At 35.7% G+C, this 22,653-nt stretch overlaps 1 protein-coding gene across 4 annotated transcripts in view; it reads right to left on the bottom strand.

Moving 5' to 3' along the window:
* The window catches only part of LOC110448973 (cardioacceleratory peptide receptor-like), a 65,576-nt gene that overhangs the window by 12,429 nt on the left and 30,494 nt on the right, over nucleotides 1-22,653 (bottom strand). For 3 of the 4 annotated variants that reach the window (XR_002462804.1, XM_021495517.1, XM_021495515.1), the window contains exons 2-5: nucleotides 8,353-8,494; nucleotides 5,133-5,470; nucleotides 4,224-4,362; nucleotides 666-698 (exon numbers count right to left, since the gene is read on the bottom strand). Coding sequence is in view for 3 of the 4 variants with exons in the window: in XM_021495517.1 (XP_021351192.1) it covers nucleotides 666-698; nucleotides 4,224-4,362; nucleotides 5,133-5,470; nucleotides 8,353-8,494 (652 nt within the window). In the remaining variant the exon portion in view is untranslated. The remainder of the gene's footprint in view (nucleotides 1-665; nucleotides 699-4,223; nucleotides 4,363-5,132; nucleotides 5,471-8,352; nucleotides 8,495-22,653) is intronic. The other variant, XM_021495516.1, reaches the window with a different exon arrangement.

Below are 22,653 nucleotides of genomic sequence, written 5' to 3' on the forward strand. Positions count from 1 at the left end.
TAAATATTTGACTATCATATTTAAATCTTTGGTGGCGTGTATATTAAATTGGACGGGATATACCATCTCATATACCGAATGTGGTACAGAAAACGCTCTAAGGCAAGGGTTTCTATCTCCGTTACTTGATTTTAAGGCGTGGAATGTTAATATAACCCATTTTGTCTCTTATTCAGTGTGTCTTCATGCCCAACATAGTATCAAAGAGTTGACGGGAGACAACATGGCGGGTGTCATGTTAGGTGCAGGAGTGAGGTTTACTCCTCAGGAGCACGTGGATTTCTATAAATGTAAAGACTGTCGTTCCGTTTGTTTTGGTGTCGACTCAGTTCTCGTTGTTGTCTTTTATATCAACTTTGAGACTTTCCAGATTTTGTCGTTGTGTATTAACAAATATGGGCCAAATTCTTTAAAGAATATGAAATAAGAAATAATGGCCAAAAGTTATTATTTTGTGAGCGTGAACACACATATACATACCGGTCTGTTGGCAGAAAATACCCTCACATTTTGTTTTCATGAATGCCATTGTAATGAGATCTTCTTGTAATAATATGCCATTATTTACAACTGGTGTTCGGAACTTGTGAGTTGGCAGTTAATTAAAGGAGCAAAACAAAAAAAACCCAGAAGCGTCTCATATAGAATGAACAAATAAGAGTTACCTGGAAGAATATTTTTCGAAAACATGGCGATCGCTGAAATAGAAAATGATGATATGATGTAAATGTGTTTCAGTAAAAGCGGGGGTACTATAACATATTTAACACTTAAGGTCGAGGAAGGAAGGATAATTGTATAAGTCGCAGAAGGACGTTCCTATAGGTCACAGATGAATTATTTAATTGGTCACTACATGTACATATATATATATATATATATATATCATATTACAGATTGCTGAAAAATGGTTTTATAGGTCGCCGTTTTGATTTTATTTATCACGGACGTATACTTTCATAGGCAACTGACTTATATTTTATGTGTCTCTGATTTGTGATTTTGATAGGTCGTATGATGCCCACAGAACTGTGAGTTCATATAGCTCGTTTATGCACTTTCGTTAGTCGCGTATCACCTCACCTATCACATATGATATGATATGTCACAGGCGTATTATTATAGAGGTCGCGGAAATGTAACAGAGGTCACTATTTTGTCAATGCTTCGGCTAGGAGTCCAACCAAAGACCCCTTGGTAATTAGTATAACGCTCTACCGAATGAGCTAGCCGAGGCGGAAAGTATTTTGTACCAAGGTGATCGAGATCATTATATATTTTGCCGATGCAGAAATATATATTTTACAGAAGGTTTTTTTTATCAAGCTGCCGTATTTTGAAAATATTTTTGGACGTTTTTAAATCTTGTGGACATTCTTCTATTTCGCGGACGTAATTGCAAAGTTCATACAACGGTATATTCGTAGCATGAAAAACAAAACTTGAACTATTCATAGAGAGTTAGCGGAATGATTTACTATCTACAGTAGCGAGCGAAATGTACTGTAGGACTAATAGTTCACAGGAAGTAGTTTATTTATGGGTAATTTAACCTAGCAGACGTTCACAGGAAGTAGTTTATTTATGGGTTATTTAACCTAGCAGACGTTCACAGGAAGTAGTTTACCTATCGGTAATTTAACCTAGCAGACGTTCACAGGAAGTAGTTTATTTATGGGTAATTTAACCGAGCAGACGTTCACAGGAAGTAGTTTATCTATGGGTAATTTAACCTAGCAGACGTTCAAAGGAAGTAGTTTATTTATGGGTAATTTAACCGAGCAGACGTTCACAGGAAGTAGTTTATCTCTGGGTAATTTAACCTAGCAGACGTTCACAGTAAGTAGTTTATCTATGGGTAATTTAACCTAGCAGACGTTCACAGGAAGTAGTTTATCGATGGGTTATTTAACCTAGCAGACGTTCACAGGAAGTAGTTTACCTATCGGTAATTTAACCTAGCAAACGTTCACAGGAAGTAGTTTATCTATGGATAATTTAACCTAGCAGACGTTGACAGGAAATAATTTATCTATGGATAATTTAACCTAGCAGACGTTTACAGGAAGTAGTTTATCTATGGGTTATTTAACCTAGCAGACGTTCACGGGAAGTAGTTTATCTATCGGTAATTTAACCTAGCAGACGTTCACAGGAAGTAGTTTATTTATGGGTAATTTAACCTAGCAGACGATCACAGGAAGTATTTTATCTATGGGTAATTTATCCTTGCAGACGTTGACAGGAAAGAGTTTATCTATGGATAATTGAACCTAGCAGACGTTGACAGGAAATAGTTTATCTATGGATAATTTAACCTAGCAGACGATCACAGGAAGTATTTTATCTATGGGTAATTTAACCTAGCAGACGCTCACAGGAAGTAGTTTATCTATGGGTAATTTAACCTAGCAGACGTTCACAGGAAGTATTTTATCTATGGGTAATTAAGCCTAGCAGACGTTCACAGGAAGTAGTTTATCTATGGGTAATTCAGCCTAGCAGACGTTCACAGAAAGTAGTTTATCTATGCGTAATTTAACCTAGCAGACGTTCACAGGAAATAGTTTATCTATGGATAATTTAACCTAGCAGACGTTCACAGGAAGTAGTTTATCTATGGGTATTTTAACCTAGCAGACGTTCACTGGAAGTAGTTTATCTATGGGTAATTAGTACATTTAAATATACCAGCATATAGAATAAAATAAATATATAGAATTGAATAAATGATATTTAAAAGTATTACTTTTATTTTTTGTTGCTGTAAAAATTCACAGAAAAAAACGACATCAAAAACACGTGCATTATTTTCTAGATATTTAAGCATATTGGTTTCATTTTTATACACCTAAACAAGACACATACTTAGTAATTTTGTATATACGTAAAACATACATTTCCTTCCCAAAACACAACATCACACAACAGTTAGAGATACAAAAAACATTCATTATGTAAGATCTACATTATTAATATCAACAAAAGGAGGATTTCTTCATTCAAATTCCTGTCTACGCTACTACCACAGTACACATTTTAATAAACGCTAATATTCAGTATCATTTAAACCAGATGCATTGTCGATAAGACCAGGTATGGGTTTTAGTATAACATCTCTCCAGGAGAAGTGAGAAAAAGTTAACCACAGTTAATTGAAAACTGTTATCAATTGGAAAATTTTGTTAATTTTAATAGTTCATTACTCATAACATTTATTTTAAACAAGGCATATGTTTCTAGACACAATATTCGTTTCTATTGAGTTACTTTACATGAATATATCATAATTTTATAGCAGCAATACTTGAACACTTGTAACGTTACGTTGTTTTGTTCTGAGAGCTAAACCGATCCATTGTTAATGATAATAAGTATCACTTGTACCTTAATTTTCCTATTTCAGAAACGTAGTCCAACCATACTGCCCTAGCCATAACATATTACCGATAGTAAATCATCTGACTACAATGTACAATCAGGGTACTGTTACCCTATAGGATACATCTGACTCCAATGTACAATCAGGGTACTGTTACCCTATAAGATACATCCGACTACAATGTAAAATCAGGGTACTGTAACCCTATAGGGTATATCTGACTACAATGTAAAATCAGGGTACTGTTACCCTATAGGATACATCTGACTACAATGTACAATCAGGGTACTATAACCCTATAGGATACATCTGACTAAAATGTACGATCAGGGAACTGTTACCCTATAGGATACATCTGACTACAATGTAAAATCAGGGTACTGTTACCCTATAGGATACATCTGACTACAATGTACAATCAGGGTACTGTTACCCTATAGAATACATCTGACTACAATGCACAATCAGGGTACTGTAACCCTATAGGATACATCTGACTACAATGTACGATCAGGGTACTGTTACCGTATAGGATACATCTGACTACAATGTAAAATCAGGGTACTGTTTCCCTATAGGATACATCTGACTACAATGTACAATCAGGGTACTGTTACCCTATACGATACATCTGACTATAATGTACAATCAGGGTACTGTAACCCTTTAGGATACATCTGACTACAATGTACAATCAGGGTACTGTTACCCTATAGGATACATCTGACTACAATGTACAATCAGGGTACTGTAACCCTTTAGGATACATCTGACTGCAATGTACAATCAGGGTACTGTAACCCTATAGGATACATGGGAAGTAACACCGTGGACAGCTCACCTTCTTTTTGCTGCTTTGCGTTGATGGCGTATTTAGTTCTCCGTGAAACAACAGCCACGATCCAGCTATAGCAGATTGTAACTATCAGGGCGGGGACGAACACGTTAACTACAGCCTCCAGCATGATAAAGGGTTTAATCTACCAAAAAAAGAAAATATGTACTAATGGTAGTCACAGCCTCCAGCATGATAAAGGGTTTAATCTACCAAAAAAGAAAATATGTACTAATGGTAGTCACAGCCTTCAGCATGATAAAGGGTTTAATCTACCAAAAAAGAAAATATTTACTAATGGTAGTCACAGCCTTCAGCGTGACAAAGGGTTTAATCTACCAAAAAAGAGAATATGTACTAATGGTAGTCACAGCCTCCTGAGTGACAAAGGGTTTAATCTACCAAAAAAAGAAAACATGTACTAATGGTAGTCACAGCCTCCTGAGTGACAAACGAAATTACCTTAAAACAAGGGTCTTTATAGTAGTTATTGCTTTCAATGTGACAAAGTGTCTCCTCCACAGAAAATAGAACAAAATGTGTTCTTTAAAGTAAAATAAATGAAAAACGAATGTGTTAACTCCAGCCTCCAGTAGGGAAAACCCGAATGTGTGTACTTATAGTAAAAACAGTATCCAGAGTGACAAACGTTCTTCTAAATAATAACAGAACTGTGTCGATATAGCGTCAAGCGTGACAAATGATCTAATCTTTACTAAAGAATAGAATAAACAGCTTTCAGAAAGACTAAGAGAGTTAAATTTAATTTGCATCTAATGAGTGCTTCGAGCGTGATAAAGACAAGCGTCTACAGGCAACAGTCAGAAGACGATTATTGATAGTTAACATGATTAATTTACCATTAACTAACTATTGTTGACTAATAACTGAAACCTGAATGTTGCTTTAACTTACAAGGGGCTCCGGATACTCCGTTTCACAAAGTTTCACACCATTATCAAACGCCATCAAGTCTGAATAAATGAGGTCCTTCACAGCAACACAAGCGGCAACTGCCCAGGCTGACACGACCAGTAACCGGCGGTAGGTCAGTCCTCGTCGTGTGGCAGATAGAGGCTTGGCTATGGCGTACACGCGGTCTACGCTCATGAACACTAGCATGTAGGTAGAGGAATACATAGCCAGTTGGTTAAGGTACATGTACATCTTACACGGGCCATAGCCAGCATACCACTGTCCCACCAGTCGCGTGATGAAGAAAGGTAAAATATAAAAGATTGCCATCGAGAAATCTGGAAAAAAAGTACAAAAGATTATGTTACAGCATTTTTATATGTTTTATATAATATTTGTCGTTATAACAACACACTCTCTATCCCGAGTTGTCGTTATTACAACGCACTCTTTACCACGAGTTGTCGTTATTACAACACTCTCTCTATCCCGAGTTGTCTTTATTACAACACACTCTCTACCTCGAGTTGTCGTTATTACAACACCCTCTCTATCCCGAGTTGTCGTTATTACAACACCCTCTCTATCCCGAGTTGTCGTTATTCCAACTGCCTCTTTACCACGAGTTGTCGTTATTACAACCCACTCTCTACCACGAGTTGTTATGTCAACACACTCTCTATCCCGAGGTGTGGTTATTACAACACACTCTTTACCACGAGTTGTCGTTATTACAACACTCTCTCTACCACGAGTTGTCGTTATTACAACACCCTCTCTATCCCGAGTTGTCGTTCTTACAACACACTTTCTACCCCGAGTTGTCGTTCTTACAACACACTTTCTACCCCGAGTTGTCGTTATTACAAAACACTCTTTACCACGAGTTGTCGTTATTACAACACTCTCTCTATCCTGAGTAGTCGTTATTACAACACACTTTCTACCCCGAGTTGTCGTTCTTACAACACACTTTCTACCCCGAGTTGTCGTTCTTACAACACACTTTCTACCCCGAGTTGTCGTTCTTACAACACACTTTCTACCCCGAGTTGTCGTTCTTACAACACACTTTCTACCCCGAGTTGTCGTTATTACAACACCCTCTCTATCCCGAGTTGTCGTTATTACAACACACTCTCTACCACGAGTTGTTATTTCAACACACTCTCTATCCCGAGTTGTCGTTATTACAACACACTCTCAACCCCGAGTTGTCGTTCTACACACTTTGTAAGTTGTCGTTATTACAACACACTCTCTACCCCGAGATGTCGTTATTACAACACACTCTCTACCACGAGTTGTTATTTCAACACACTCTATATCCCGAGTTGTCGTTATTACAACACACTCTCAACCCCGAGTTGTCGTTCTACACACTTTGTAAGTTGTCGTTATTACAACACACTCTCTACCCCGAGATGTCGTTATTACAACACACTCTCTACCACGAGTTATCGTTATTACAACACACTCTCTACCCCGAGTTGTCGTTATTACAACACACTCTCTAGCACGAGTTGTCGTTATTACAACACACTCTCTACCCCGAGTTGTCGTTATTACAACACACTCTCTACCAAGAGTTGTCGCTATTACAACACACTCTCTATCCCGAGTTGTCGTTATAACAACACACTCTCTACCACGAGTTGTCGTTATAACATCACACTCTCTACCACGAGTTGTCGTTATTACAACCCACTCTCTACCACGAGTTGTTATTTCAACACACTCTCTATCCCGAGTTGTCGTTATTACAACACCCTCTCTACCACGAGTTGTCGTTATTACAACACACTCTCTACCACGAGTTGTTATTTCAACACACTCTCTATCCCGAGTTGTCGTTATTACAACACACTCGCTACCCCGAGTTGTCGTTATTACAACACACTCTCTAGCACGAGTTGTCGTTATTACAACACACTCTCTACCACGAGGTGTCGTTATAACAACACACTCTCTACCAAGAGTTGTCGTTATTATAACACACTCTCTACCACGAGTTGTCGTTATTACAACACGCTCTCTACCACGAGTTGTCGTTATTACAACACACTCTCTATCCCGAGTTGTCGTTATAACAACACACTCTCTACCAATAGTTGTCGTTATTACAACACACTCTCTACCAAGAGTTGTCGTTATTACAACCCACTCTCTACCACGAGTTGTTATTTCAACACACTCTATATCCCGAGTTGTCGTTATTACAACACACTCTCAACCCCGAGTTGTCGTTCTACACACTTTGTAAGTTGTCGTTATTACAACACACTCTCTACCCCGAGATGTCGTTATTACAACACACTCTCTACCACGAGTTATCGTTATTACAACACACTCTCTACCACGAGTTGTCGTTATAACATCACACTCTCTACCACGAGTTGTCGTTATTACAACCCACTCTCTACCACGAGTTGTCGTTATTACAACACGCTCTCTACCACGAGTTGTCGTTATTACAACACACTCTCTACCACGAGGTGTTATTTCAACACACTCTCTATCCCGAGTTGTCGTTATTACAACACCCTCTCTACCACGAGTTGTCGTTATTACAACACACTCTCTACCAAGAGTTGTCGTTATTATAACACACTCTCTACCACGAGTTGTCGTTATTACAACGCACTCTCTACCACGAGTTATCGTTATTACAACACACTCTCTACCACGAGTTGTCGTTATTACAACACACTCTCTACCCCGAGTTGTCGTTCTACACACTTTGTAAGTGAGTGTAATGAATGAAAACTCTGGATAGAGATTGGTTACAACAGTGTCTGTGTCAAAATGTCTGACCATATGAATCATTTTTGTCGTTCACTCGGCGGTGGTAGGGTCAACAGTTTAATCTGTTTGTTACCCAACAATAAAAATAACTTACTACATACAAGGAATTTGTCATATTCTTGTTCACTAGTGTTCCTTGTTATTATAATATTACTTCCCTGATTCTCGTTTTGAGGACGAGAAATCATTTTGGTTTGATCTAGATTATCATGGCAATGTCACAGAAGATGCTTATCCTGCAGGAACACCTGGTCCCCTATACTTTTCAATCGTCTCGGTATAAATCTTTCCTTGTTTTTATTTTTACAGATTTTGAGTGCAAATTGATGTTTTATAACATTACTATTTTTGGTTTTTACATTTTGTAGCGCGAAGACCGAAATCATGATACATTCATTGAAAGGAAGTCACTCACCTGAAATAGCCAAGTTAAGGACGAAGAAAGCCATCTTATTTTGTTTTCCTTTCCTGATTATCAACAGAATGACAGTTCCGTTAAGGATAAGTGTTAGAATTAGCTCCACCCCAAGTATGGCCTGTTGTATCGGTAGAACCCACTGTCACAACAAAAAGAATTCTAAGTATTAAAACATCTTTAAAGTTAACATACTCATTGAAGGGTACCTATGAAACCAGGTATTAGATACATACATGAACTACACTGCACCACACATCTGCTTCGTTCTCCTAGGACTCATCGGTGTTGCTAAGGGCAAAACAATGTTGATCTCAACTACTGAAGGGGAGGTGCGTGAATCCCTTAATTATATGATTTTTATAAATAAAAAGGGTACTGGTTGATTTCTAATTTCTAATGGATACAGTGTGCAAGCAATGAACCGTGCCACTTCTCGAAAGAGATAATTGTGGATATCATGGTTACATTAAAAGTGTTTTTATTCCCTTTGTCGCCGATATCTATAAAATCAGACAGACTTATGAATTAAATGTATCTTTTACAATTTTAAGAAATACGGGCCTAGGTTTAGTACGAGTACGTAACATAGACGTATGGTACAGATCAACAGAATACAGTCTCCCAAACTCCAAACTGTGTTATTGGTAGGTAGATCACCTGTGTTATTGGTAGGTAGATCACATGTGTTATTGGTAGGTAGATCACATGTGTTATTGGTAGGTAGATCACCTGTGTTATTGGTTGGTAGATCACCTGTGTAATTAGTAGGTAGATCATCTGTGTTATTGGTAGGTAGATCACCTGTGTTATTGGTAGGTACATCACCTGTGTTATTGGTAGGTAGATCACCTGTGTTATTAATAGGTAGAACATCTGTGTTCTTGGTTGTAAGATCACCTGTGTTATTGGTAGGTAGATCACATGTGTTATTGGTAGGTAGATCACATGTGTTATTGGTAGGTAGATCACCTATGTTATTGGAAGGTAGATCACATGTGTTATTGGTAGGTAGATCACCTGTGTTATTGGTAGGTAGATCACCTGTGTTATTGGTAGGTAGATCACCTGTGTTATTGGTAGGTAGATCACCTGTGTTATTGGTAGGTAGATCACCTGTGTTATTGGTAGGTAGATCACCTGTGTTATTGGTAGGTAGATCACCTGTGTTATTGGTAGGTAGATCACCTGTGTTATTGGTAGGTAGATCACCTGTGTTATTGGTAGGTAGATCACCTGTGTTATTGGTAGGTAGATCACCTGTGTTATTGGTAGGTAGATCACCTGTGTTATTGGTAGGTAGATCACCTGTGTTATTGGTAGGTAGATCACCTGTGTTATTGGTAGGTAGATCACCTGTGTTATTGGTAGGTAGATCACCTGTGTTATTGGAAGGTAGATCACATGTGTTATTGGTAGGTAGATCACCTATGTTATTGGTTGGTAAATCACCTGTGTTATTGGTGGGTAGATCAAGTGTGTTATTGGTAGGTAGATCACCTGTGTTATTGGAAGGGAGATCACCTGTGTTATTGGTAGGGAGATCATCTGTGTTATTGGTAGGTAGATCACATGTGTTATTGGTAGGTAGATCATCTGTGTTATTGGTAGGTAGATCACATGTGTTATTGGAAGGTAGATCACCTGTGTTATTGGTAGGTAGATCACCTGTGTTATTGGTTGGTAAATCACCTGTGTTATTGGTGGGTAGATCAACTGTGTTATTGGTAGGTAGATCACCTGTGTTATTGGTGGGTAGATCACATGTGTTATTGGGAGATACATCACTTGTGTTCTTGGTTGGTAGATCACCTGCGTTATTGGTAGGTAGATCACATGTGTTATTGGTGGGTAGATCACCTGTGTTATTAGTAGTTAGATCACCTGTGTTATTGGTGGGTACATCACCTGTGTTATTGGTAGGTATATTACATGTGTTATAAGTAGTTAGATCACCTGTATGTTTGGTAGGTAGATTACCTGTGTAATTGGTAGGTAGATCACCTTTGTTATTGGTAGGTAGATCCCCTGTGTTATTGGTAGGAAGGACCTCTGTGTTATTGGTAGGAAGGACCTCTGTGTTATTGGTAGGAAGGACCTCTGTGTTATTGGTAGGTAGATCCCCTGTGTTATTAGTAGTTAGATCACATGGGTTCCTCGTTGGTAGATCACCTGTGTTTTTGGTGGGTACATCACCTGTGGTATTGGTAGGTATATTACATGTGTCATAAGTAGTTAGATCACATAGTTAGATCACCTGTGTTATTGGGAGTTAGATCACGTGTGTTCTAAGTAGTTAGATCACAGGTATATATAAAGTTAGTTAGAAGACATGTGTTATAAGTAGATAGATCACATGTGTTATTCGTGGGTAGATCACCTGTGTTTTTGGTGGGTACATCACCTGTGTTAGTGGTAGGTATATTACATGTGTTATTAGTAGGTAGATCACCTGTGGTATTGGTAGGTATATTACCTGTGTTATAAGTAGTTATATCACATGTGTTCTTCGTTCGTAGATCATCTGTGTTATTGGTAGGAAGGACCTCTGTGTTATTGGTAGGAAGGACCTCTGTGTTATTGGTAGGTATATCACCCGTGTTATTGGTAGTTAGATCACATGTGGTAGATCACATGTGTTATTGGAAGGTAGATCACCTGTGTTATTTGTAGTTAGATCACGTGTGTTATAAGTAGTTATATCACATGTATTATATAAAGTTAGTTAGAAGACATGTGTTCTAAGTAGTTAGATGACATGTGTTATAAGTAGTTAAATGACATGTGTTATAAGAAGTTAGATCACATGAATTATATAAAGTTAGTTAGAAGACATGTGTTCTAAGTAGTTAGATCACATCGTTGGTAGATCATCTGTGTATTGGTTGGTAAATCACCTGTGTTATTGGGAGTTAGATCACATGTGTTGTTATTGGTAGGTAGATAATCTGTGTTATAAGTAGGTAGATCACATGTGCTATAAGTAGTTAGATCATATGTGTTATTGGTAGGTAGATCTCCTGTGTTATTAGTAGTTATATCACCTGTGTTATTGGGAGTTAGATCACATGTGTTCAACTGTGTTATTGGTTGGTAAATCACCTGTGTTATTGGTAGCTAGATCATCTGTGTTATTGGTAGGTATATCACCCGTGTTATTGGTAGTTAGATCATCTATGTTATGAGTAGTTAGATCACATGGGTTCCTCGTTGGTAGATGTGTTATTGGTAGGTATATCACCCGTGTTATTGGTAGTTAGATCATCTATGTTATGAGTAGTTAGATCACATGTATTATATAAAGATAGATAGAAGACATGTGTTATAAGTAGTGAGATCACATGTGTTATATAAAGTTAGTTAGAAGACATGTGTTATAAGTAGTTGTTATTGGTAGGTAGATCTCCTGTGTTATTAGTAGTTATATCACCTGTGTTATTGGGAGTTAGATCACATGTGTTCTTCGTTGGTAGATCATCTATGGTATAAGTAGTTAGATCACCTGTGTTATTTGTAGTTAGATCACGTGTGTTCTAAGTAGTTAGATGACATGTGTTATAAGTAGTGAGATCACATGTGTTATATAAAGTTAGTTAGAAGACATGTGTTATAAGTAGTGAGATCACATGTGTTATTCGTGGGTAGATCACCTGTGTTTTTGGTGGGTACATCACCTGGGTTATTGGTAGGTAGATAATCTGTGTTATAAGTAGGTAGATCATCTGTGTAATAAGTAGTTAGATCACCAATAACACATGTGTTATAAGTAGTTGTTATTGGTAGGTAGATCTCCTGTGTTATTAGTAGTTATATCACCTGTGTTATTGGGAGTTAGATCACGTGTGTTATAAGTAGTTAGCTCAAATGTGTTATTGGTAGTTAGATCACATGTTTTATAAGTAGTTAGATCAAATGTATTATTGGTAGTTAGATCACATGTTTTATAAGTAGTTAGATCACCAATAACACATGTGATCTACCACATGTGATCTAACTACTAATAACATATGGGATCTAATTACTTATAACACATGTGATCTATCTACTTATAACACATGTGATCTTACTACTTATAACACAGATTATCTACCTACCAATAACGATCTAACTACTTATAACCCAGATGATCTACCTACCAATAGCACATGTGATCTACCTACCAAAAACGCAGATGATCTACCTACCAATAACGATCTAACTACTTATAAGTAGTTAGATCACAGGTATATATAAAGTTAGTTAGAAGACATGTGTTCTAAGTAGTTAGATGACATGTGTTATAAGTAGATAGATCACATGTGTTATTATTAGGTAGATCATCTATGTTACAAGTAGTTAGATCATCTATGTTATAAGTAGTTATATCACATGTGTTCTTCGTTCGTAGATCATCTGTGTTATTGGTAGGTAGATAATCTGTGTTATAAGTAGGTAGATCACCTGTGCTATTGGTAGGTAGATTACCTGTTCTATTGGTAGGTAGATCACCTTTGTTATTGGTAGGTAGATCCCCTGTGTTATTAGTAGTTATATCACCTGTGTTATTGGTTGATAAATCACCTGTGTTATTGGTTGGTAAATCACCTGTGTTATTGGGAGTTAGATCACGTGTGTTATAAGTAGTTATATCACATGTGTTATAAGGAGTTAGATCACATGTGTTCTTCGTTCGTAGATCATCTGTGTTATAAGTAATTAGATCACATGTGTTATATAAAGTTAGTTAGAAGACATGTGTTCTAAGTAGTTAGATCACATAGTTAGATCACCTGTGTTATAAGTAGTTAGATCACATGTGTTATAAGTAGTTAGATCAAATGTGTTATTGGTAGTTAGATCACGTGTGTTATAAGTAGTTAGATCACATGTGTTCTTCGTTGGTAGATCATCTGTGTTATAAGTAGTGAGATCACATGTGTTATAAGTAGTTAGATCACATGTGTTATAAGTAGTTAGATCACATGTATTATATAAAGTTAGTTAGAAGACATGTGTTATAAGTAGTTAGATGACATGTGTTATAAGTAGTTAGATCACATGTGTTATTGGTAGTTAGATCACATGTGTTATAAGTAGTTAGATCACATGTGTTATAAGTAGTTAGATCTACGTAGGTAACTTTCCATTTCATTTAAACAACTTAAGACTAGTTAACGGAATATACATAGCCTTAGCTGTTCCATAACCCAGAAAGTCCCAAAACTGAGAATCATAATTGTTCAGGGATTTATCTGTTCTAAATTGGTATTGAATAAATTACCTATAAACAAAATACGGCTGATACACAACACATACAACTGTTGTTCAGCTGTTCAGTTTCATTAAGGATGTCATCAATTGGTAGCAACAATTAAAACAATCTGTCAAAGAAATCCATGCCCTATTGGCAATACACAAATAACTGAAACCATTTCCATGTACAATTCATCAATTTGGTCATCACCATCCAATGACATACATGGTCATACTATACTAGCACATTAGTGTAACATATTAACGTGTCAGTGGTAACATTTGATTTAGAAAGTTCTCATAGGAATACAAAACGTTACAGGTTGATATTGGGTCGACATACAGCTGTCGTAGCTGTTCAGTTTCATTAAGGATGTCATCAATTGGTAGCAACAATTAAAACAATCTGTCAAAGAAATCCATGCCCTATTGGCAATACACAAATAACTGAAACCATTTCCATGTACAATTCATCAATTTGGTCATCACCATCCAATGACATACATGGTCATACTATACTAGCACATTAGTGTAACATATTAACGTGTCAGTGGTAACATTTAATTTAGCAAGTTCTCATAGGAATACAAAACGTTACAGGTTGATATTGGGTCGACATACAGCTGTCGTAGTTGTTCAGTTTCATTAAGGATGCCATCAATTGATGGCAAAAAATAAAACATTATGTTATAGAAATCCATGCCCTATTGGCAATACACAAGTTACTGAAACCAGTCACAATTCATCTTTTTGGCCATATACATCACCGGAACTTTAGGATTAGCTGGTCACGTGTCAGGTGTAACATTTAAATCAACACAATCTCAGAGGAATATAAACCGTTAAAGGTTGATATTGGGTCGACCATAGTCCGCGCAAAAACAGTGACGTAAAGGACAGAAACAATCCGACGCCTGATTTCGTTATTCTGGTACTGAATTAAATTGTGATAATCATCAGCAATTATTAATTACGCTGGCAGACACTTTTACTTCGTGTTACTGTTATTAAGAGAAAGTGTAAGTTTTGTTGTCTATTTTCTGAAAATGTCACCGTTTATGATATCGTTTAACAGTGTTTTTTACCGTTAAAGTCCTTTAAAGGATACTGATCTATTTAATAACACAGACGGTGCACAATCGCTAATAACTAATGTTGTTAGAAAATCAATAAAAACTAGAAGATACGAATTGTACCAATGAAAGAAACTTATTTATTTGACTACAAAATGGAATATTGTATTACGATAATGACTTTTAAACTGTATAACAATATATCCGTTCTTTAATAAAAATCGCTGCTTATGAGTAAGAAGAAAAAGAGCATACAAGACATAAGAAAAGAAAAATTAATACTCTGTTATATAATATCTAAACCAGACAAATCGAGCTTGATGCTGCGGACAGCGTGCTATTTTTTGAATAAAGACATCACGTTGTTATTATAATTACAAACAGCGAGAGGTAGATTCATCAGCTACACACAACAGTTACTCATCAGACACTTTTAAAATCGGGCATATAACTAAAACTCTTGCTACATGGTGATGTTTGGTGATGTTGTATTCCTGTATCCGTTGGGTATTGCTCGTTATCTGTTTGTGAACAGCATATCACATGATCCATCTACGTGGAAAAGTAACAATCACGTGGCTCACAATCTAGATGAAAACAAATTGTGTTATGCAAAAACTTATGTTAGCTGTGTCTAATATTTTTCTAAAAGTATTTCCATCTCTTCTTTGTCTGCTCTCTTAACTATAATTCTTTCTTGTCATATATATTTGCACTCCTTCAAGGAATATGTAAGTAGCCCTTACATTGCGTTATATGTATTGTAGTCCCATGTTTGTTGTCGAAGAGGACTTTCATCAGTTGGTAAAACTTGTGTCCCATTCGTTTGCAAAATATGTTTGTTTGCAATCAATTAGGTTTAAATCAAATACTTCTTATATCTCTAGGGATTGTGTTAATGTGTTAAACGTATGTACGATCCTACTATATGTATACAGTTTAGTTTTCAGTCGCTTTGCAACCATAACTGCCTTACCTCCAAAGTTTATTTTTAAATCAGAAGAATGCTCGTCATCTTCATATTTACTGAAATCAAATTAATTTGATATTAATTTAGAATTCATACAGCCCTGCTTTTTTGAACATTATTATGTTAACGGCAAAATACATAAGATTTTTGGATTTTTGGGTACAGGAACAGCTAAGGAACTAGTCATAGAATCATTAAACATATAATCATAAGATTTTATAATTTCAGATAAGGATGTGTTGAGAAGTGTTGCATTATAAACGGTGTCGGCCTGTACATGTGATTGAATTAGTTAACAAGTTATTCAATAATTACACTCAACAGAAAAATCTTACCAGGAATGAGAGGATACGGTATACTAAGTACCTCAACCTCATCTAAATGACATGTTATATCATGGAGGGGTGTGGGGGGAAGGGGGATGTGAGGGTCATTTCGGGCTAATCTACAATTAGCATTATGATTAAATGGTTGCATAATCATCGGTTCATTATGATTCACTAATGCTTTTTGTCTGTGATAATGTTCTGCTTTGTTTTTGTACTTCGTTTTCCTTGCTTAGATTTGCAACCAGTGTGTTACATATTACCCATTTCTTGTAGTTATCGTGCAGTAATCTGTCGGGAAAACTGCAATTGAAGTAATCAAATTTCAGAAATATTTTAAGTACAGTATATTGGCATAAAAAGATTTAAAATTCCATTGACTGAAATGTATGTCAAGTTAAAGCGTGCCAAGCCTTTTCCCGTGCACTAACCTCACCGCGCGCAGGATTGAAGCAATGATTACGGTATATACATGAGTCTCCAATTGAGATAATATCGCGAGACGATGTAAACGATTTAGTAAATAACATTGCTGAATTGTTTATTAACTCAGCAAGAGAAGTTTTTGGAACAAAAAAAAGTGCACAATGGGAAAAAAGTATTCACCAAAGAGGGCAAACCCTGGTTTACCCGTGAATGTGTTACGAAAAGAAAAGAATTTCATGAATCTAAGAGAGATAACAAAAACTTTAAAAGCCAAATAAATCGGAAATAAATGAACAAAAAAAGGTAGAGAGTACAGAAAACTCATTAATAGTAACTATAAAAAGTTCCAAGAAAATATTGGACATGAAATGAGGAAAGCTTCCAAATTTAAATCAAAAGCCTTCTGGGACATTTTGAATAGAATTGATAAGCCTAAAGGTCGCCGTAAAGATGATCTGACAATAGACGAACTACATGACTATTTTAAAAGATTGAATCTTAATAATGAAACAGAGGAGGAATTTGAAATTCTACTTGTAAATGAATGTTTGTATGATAATATTTTGAATGATAGAATTACTACTGATGAGATTGTTCATGCTATAAAACATTTGAATAATAACAAAGCTTGTGGTATTGATAATATAGTCAATGAGTATATAAAGAGTATGTTGATAGGTTTAATATAATATTGGACACTGGTATAATACCGAAAAGTTGGAGTACAGGAATAATCAATCCAATCTCTAAGAACAAAGGTAATCGCAAAATTTTGGATAATTACAGGGCTATTACGTTGGTCTCATGCTTGGGAAAAGATATCCTCCGGTAGAAAACTATATTGTGCATTCGTTGACTTTAGAAAAGCCTTCGATTCGGTGTGGAGAATAGGCTTGTGGCAAAAACTACTCAAATGTAACATAACTAGTAAAAAATTTAAAGTTTTAATTAACATGTATTCTGATACGAAATCTTGTGTGATATATGGGAATGAAATGTCAGAAATGTTCACTTCCAATGTCGGACCAAAACAAGGGGAAAATTGCTCGCCTTTTTTTTGTATTATTTCAAAATGATTTAGAAGACTATTTATTGGAAAAAAATGTCGATTGTTAACTAAAGATTGATGAACTTTGTCATTATCATATTGATATGTACGTAAAACTTTTTGTTATTTTATATGCTGACGATACAGCGTTAATGTCAGAGACAGCAGATGGTCTACAATTAATGCTAAATAATTTCAGGATTATTGTAAGAAACGGAAACTAACGGTAAACACACAGAAGACAAAAATTGTTATCTTTTCTAAACGAAAGAATACTAACAGATATCGATTTCTATTACAGGATAATGAGCTAGACATTCAAGATTCTTTTCCATACTTAGGTGTTCTATTCTACTATAATGGAAGGTTTGTAGTGGCAAAAAAAGCAATTAGCGGAACAGGCCCAAAAAGCGCTATATGCCGTATATAAGAAAATAAGAAATGTTACGTTACCCATTGATTTACAATTCAAATTGTTTGACTCGCTAGTTGCTCCAATTTTGCTATACTCATCAGCAATATGGGGCTGTGAGGATGTTAGTATACTTGAAAAAATACACCTCCAATTCTGTAAACGAATTCTTGGTCTACGTAGAAATACTTGTAATTGTATGGTATATGGGGAAAAGTTATCCTCCGGTAGAAAACTATATTGTGCATTCGTTGATTTTATGGTATATGGAGAAACGGGCAACCTATTGAGGTTGATGTCAAATTAAGAATGATTAAATTATGGTATACACTTACCTCGAGTGAAAATAAGTTGTCTAGTCGTATGTACAAATTGATGTACTCATTACATGAAAATGGACAAATCGAATTTAAATGGTTGGATTATGTTGAACATATCCTGGATAGCGTAGGTCTAAGCTATGTTTGGATCCATCAAAAAACCTGTCTGCCCAATATTGCTTATTTAAAAGCTGCAATTAAACATAAATTACACGATCAGTTTATTCAATCCTGGTTTAATAAAATTAACACCTCATCTAGAGGACGATTGTGCTCTAATTTAAATATCGCTTTGGTTTAGAAGACTATTTGATAAAATTAAACGCAAAAGATTATCTGCAAATTTAGAACTTCAAATATTAAGCTTCCAGTGAAACAGGAAAGATGGGTGGGAATTCAAAGACAGGACAGAATATGCCCACTTTGTAATACTGGTATTGGGACGAGTTTCATTACTTATATACTTGTAATAACGAAACTTTAGTCAAAATAAGGGAAAAACATGTTCCGGCCTATTTTTATACAAGTCAAAATCAACATAAAATGAAAAGAATGTTCACAATTTTAAATATGAAATTGTTAAAAAGTGTAAGCTTATTTGTTCAAAAATTAACAAAAGTACTTTAGTGTCTCTATTCTATAAGTTTTTCTTTTGTTTGCTAGTGACAATTTTTATAAGTTGAACACTGAATTATTTGTATGTAACTACATGTAGATAAATAATTATGTACCATGCTATGATATAGAATGTTTGCCTGTCATGCACTCAAACTGTTATATATACATGACCTCTTGTTACACATATTATGTATGTCTGAGTGAAATAAAAATCTTGAAATCTTGAAATCTTGGTATTATCATGTATAAACGTGCCAAACTTTTTCATGCTATATCGTCATTTTAAAGGGGCCCTTTGGGGCATGCGTGACATTATGTAAATAATCGAAGTCCTTACCGCACGTAAGAAAATCAAATGTTATTCCTTTTGTTTTATCTTTGTCACTTTTCACATCCTGAGTGTGGTACATGCTAAACGGAAATTTTATAACTTTTATTTTGTAAGAAAAATAAGAAATGCCATTGTTATCCTGATGATAAGTAAAGAGCGGTGGTTAGCGGGGCGTTAAGTTAAATTATCTTCTTTAGAAGTATCTGCCTGTTGCTTCTTGTCATTTGTATCTTATGTTTTTCGGATGTAAAAGCACTATTGTGTTAATGTTTGCTGTTTTAGAAATTGCGACGTTAAATAAAAAATCTCATAAAAGTATTATGTGTCAATTACGACACATAATGGTATCAAAGCTATGGAAAAAATGGTGTAAAATAGATCGAATTTTAAAGATAAAAAGAAGACAACAAAAACAAAAGGAAAAAAAACCCGCCTACATAGCAATATGGTTACGTCATCACAAGTAGATGGTCGTTATTATATTGATGACTTTTATTTTTGAAATTGATCTATTTCCTACTCGTAAAGAAGTTGGTGAGGTCTGCACATGTATCAATCAGTAATTTGAGTCGATAAATACCGGACACATGATCAATGCTTAAATACCCCTGTCTCTGCAGGCAAAACACTAAAGTATTCCACTGTAGTTTTTCAAAATAATACCTAACCTCCTCTTAATCTGGATATAATTTTAGCTTGACAGACCAATGGTGATGTAGCTAACAAAGAGGAGGTAACTCAGTTGATTATATAGCGACACTAGAACTTGGTCCAATCCCATGGCGTTGTTACACTCAGAACATTGACGATGTTTTTACACTCAGAACATTGACGATGTTTTTACACTCAGAACATTCACGATGTTGTTACACTCAGAAAATTGACGATATTGTTACACTCAGCACATTGACGATGTTGTTACACTCAGAACATTGACGATGTTTTTCTTTTTTAAATCATATCCCCCCAAAGTACCGCAATGTATTGTAACAGTTTTTGGTAGTTGTGCGGGCATCCTTAATAGTAGATTTCTAATCAGAGTCATTACACATCACATGATCTGTGAAGTCTATTTAATATCTCACAGGAATACAACAGATGACCAACAGATTTATTGTACGGCCTTTCTTCTGATTTGATACCGTACGCGTCCCTCGGGAGGAAATGACGCACTTGCATTATGGGAATGATCCCCGTTACTCGGGTATGATCATATACCGTTATATAAACGTTTACTGATACGACAGAATTGTGTCTGATTCAACGTGAATTATGTTATCAATACACATTTAATGCAATCTGTCCTGTAAATATTTAATCTCTGTGACTGCCTGCATCGACTCGCTGAAATTTGAAATATGTGCACATTACCTCCTCTTATTTCTAGTGATTATTTTAGTGCTTGGTTCATAGAAATCAAAGCGTATCATTTCACTCAACATAGAAATCAAATAGCATATCACTGGACATTTAAAGTTAAATGTTTATGAATTAATTACAGCTGACATGGAGATCTTTTTGGAAACAACACAGTTGTTGCATCAATGCAATGTGTCAATTTAAAAAGGTTATGCGCTAAATGTAAAAAAAATACACCAAGCAAAATAAAATGAAAAAAACCTAGTGTAATGCGAAATTCACATAACTTGTTAAGACGCTAAGAGTATAGATAGATGACAGATTGTCTGGTTGGCATCAATACACACAATACAATTAACATGTATTCAGTTACGCGTGTTAAACACACGAAGAGTGTTTATTTTATAACAAACGTAAAAATTGAGGTAATGTCTTGAGGATAGACCCATTTAAAAATAAACGTGAGAAAGATAAAGACGAATGTTGACATAATTATTTAAATTATTTGTGTGATTTAAAAATGCGTGTAGGAATTATTGTTGAAATGAGTTCAATAAATTGTACTTTTAGCCCAAATATAATGTACTGATGGTAATGACATCTTTATATTCAGATGGTGTCCATACACTTAATTGTTGTCCATTTTCTTAATAATTTTCTATACTTATTTGTCGTCTTCATGATTAATTAATTACCGTATACATTCAAATTTAGTTCTCATTTATATATATACAACGTGTGTCTCTATGGCACCCATAGTAATCATAATGAACCGATTATTATGCAACCATTTAATCATTATTCTTATTGTAGATTAGCCCGAAATGACTCCCCACCCCCCGTCCCCCCGTCCCNGATTTACTTCTGAACTAATCCAGTTACAGACCGACACCGTTTATAATGCCACACTTCTCAACACGTTCCCTCCCGGAGCACCTGGTTGACTGTTGTATTGATAGCTTAGCTCGGTACCGGTCCCGTTTGGATTGTAAGATGTGGCAATTTGTTGATTTCGCTTCATTCTAACACAAGTGGAGTTTTGTCCTTGTTTATTGATGCGGCCAAATATATTTTCCCCAATTTTTTTTTATTTTTTATTTTTTTAAACAAGTTGAGATCGTTCAAGACACAAAATCAAAACAACAATCCAATTAAATGATTAAGCTGTCTTACTGCGGACGTGGTAATGAAGAAACTAATCATTACACATCAAATGTGAAACAGAAGTATTGCCAACTTTAACATTTGTTTCAATTGTTTGCAATGTGACACGTAATTACCGTTGGGAATGCACTTGAATGAACTACGCTCTGATAATTCAAACATGTCCCCTCATATCCTGACAAGCATCGCTTGAGGGGAAACTCAATGACATAGAAGATCAGTTAAGGAAGAGATTGTATTGGAATACGATGTTCCCGAAACGGCTCCCTGGAATTAGTTTGACGTAATTTTTAGTCAAAATTAAGTATTTATGTGATGAAACTGATAGCGACGAGCAAAAAGGTGTTTCTACAGATATCAGTTTTCAAATTAAGCCTTTTATTCCCTAGGTCATTATCATTATTTCAAACTCTACAGATGTGTTATCCCAGCAGTGCATTCGACTTCACTCGGGAATCTCCGGGGAACCATTTCTACTCGGTTTGTCCTAGTGATACCGGCTGTTAATTTGTGTCCTGCCCTCGCGTGAACAATGCAGGTCTATACATCGCACTTCTCTGAATATAATTCCTCTCCAAGGTTTTTATAGCAGCCATCAACAAAATAACCTATTATTTGCACGCGATAGCAATGATGCATCTATTTAGCGCCCTTTTTTCAAACCTACAGGTCTGGTATTGCGACAATATTGCACAAATAAACTTGCTGTTGATCGTAATGAGCGACTAGTGTGTGATATCGCTCTCTGCTTGACACATACATCTTGGTTTCACGTTGTCAGTCACAGATGCCGATAATCCACCCACGTGGAATTCGCGTCCCTCCAAAGTCACCAACATTGTGGATTATGCATTCATCATGGATCCTAATTTGCTCAAATAATATTATAAAGTAAATAATTATTACCTTTATATGTTATCATGATAATGTTTCTATTCATTAAAATGTATATGTTTACAGTAAATGGTTTAACGCAGACCAATAATACATAACCTAAAGTCCGTACATAATATCAAACAAGA

The sequence above is a fragment of the Mizuhopecten yessoensis genome, unplaced genomic scaffold (assembly GCF_002113885.1).
Source record: "Mizuhopecten yessoensis strain PY_sf001 unplaced genomic scaffold, ASM211388v2 scaffold4411, whole genome shotgun sequence".
In the NCBI taxonomy this organism is placed as follows: domain Eukaryota; kingdom Metazoa; phylum Mollusca; class Bivalvia; order Pectinida; family Pectinidae; genus Mizuhopecten; species Mizuhopecten yessoensis.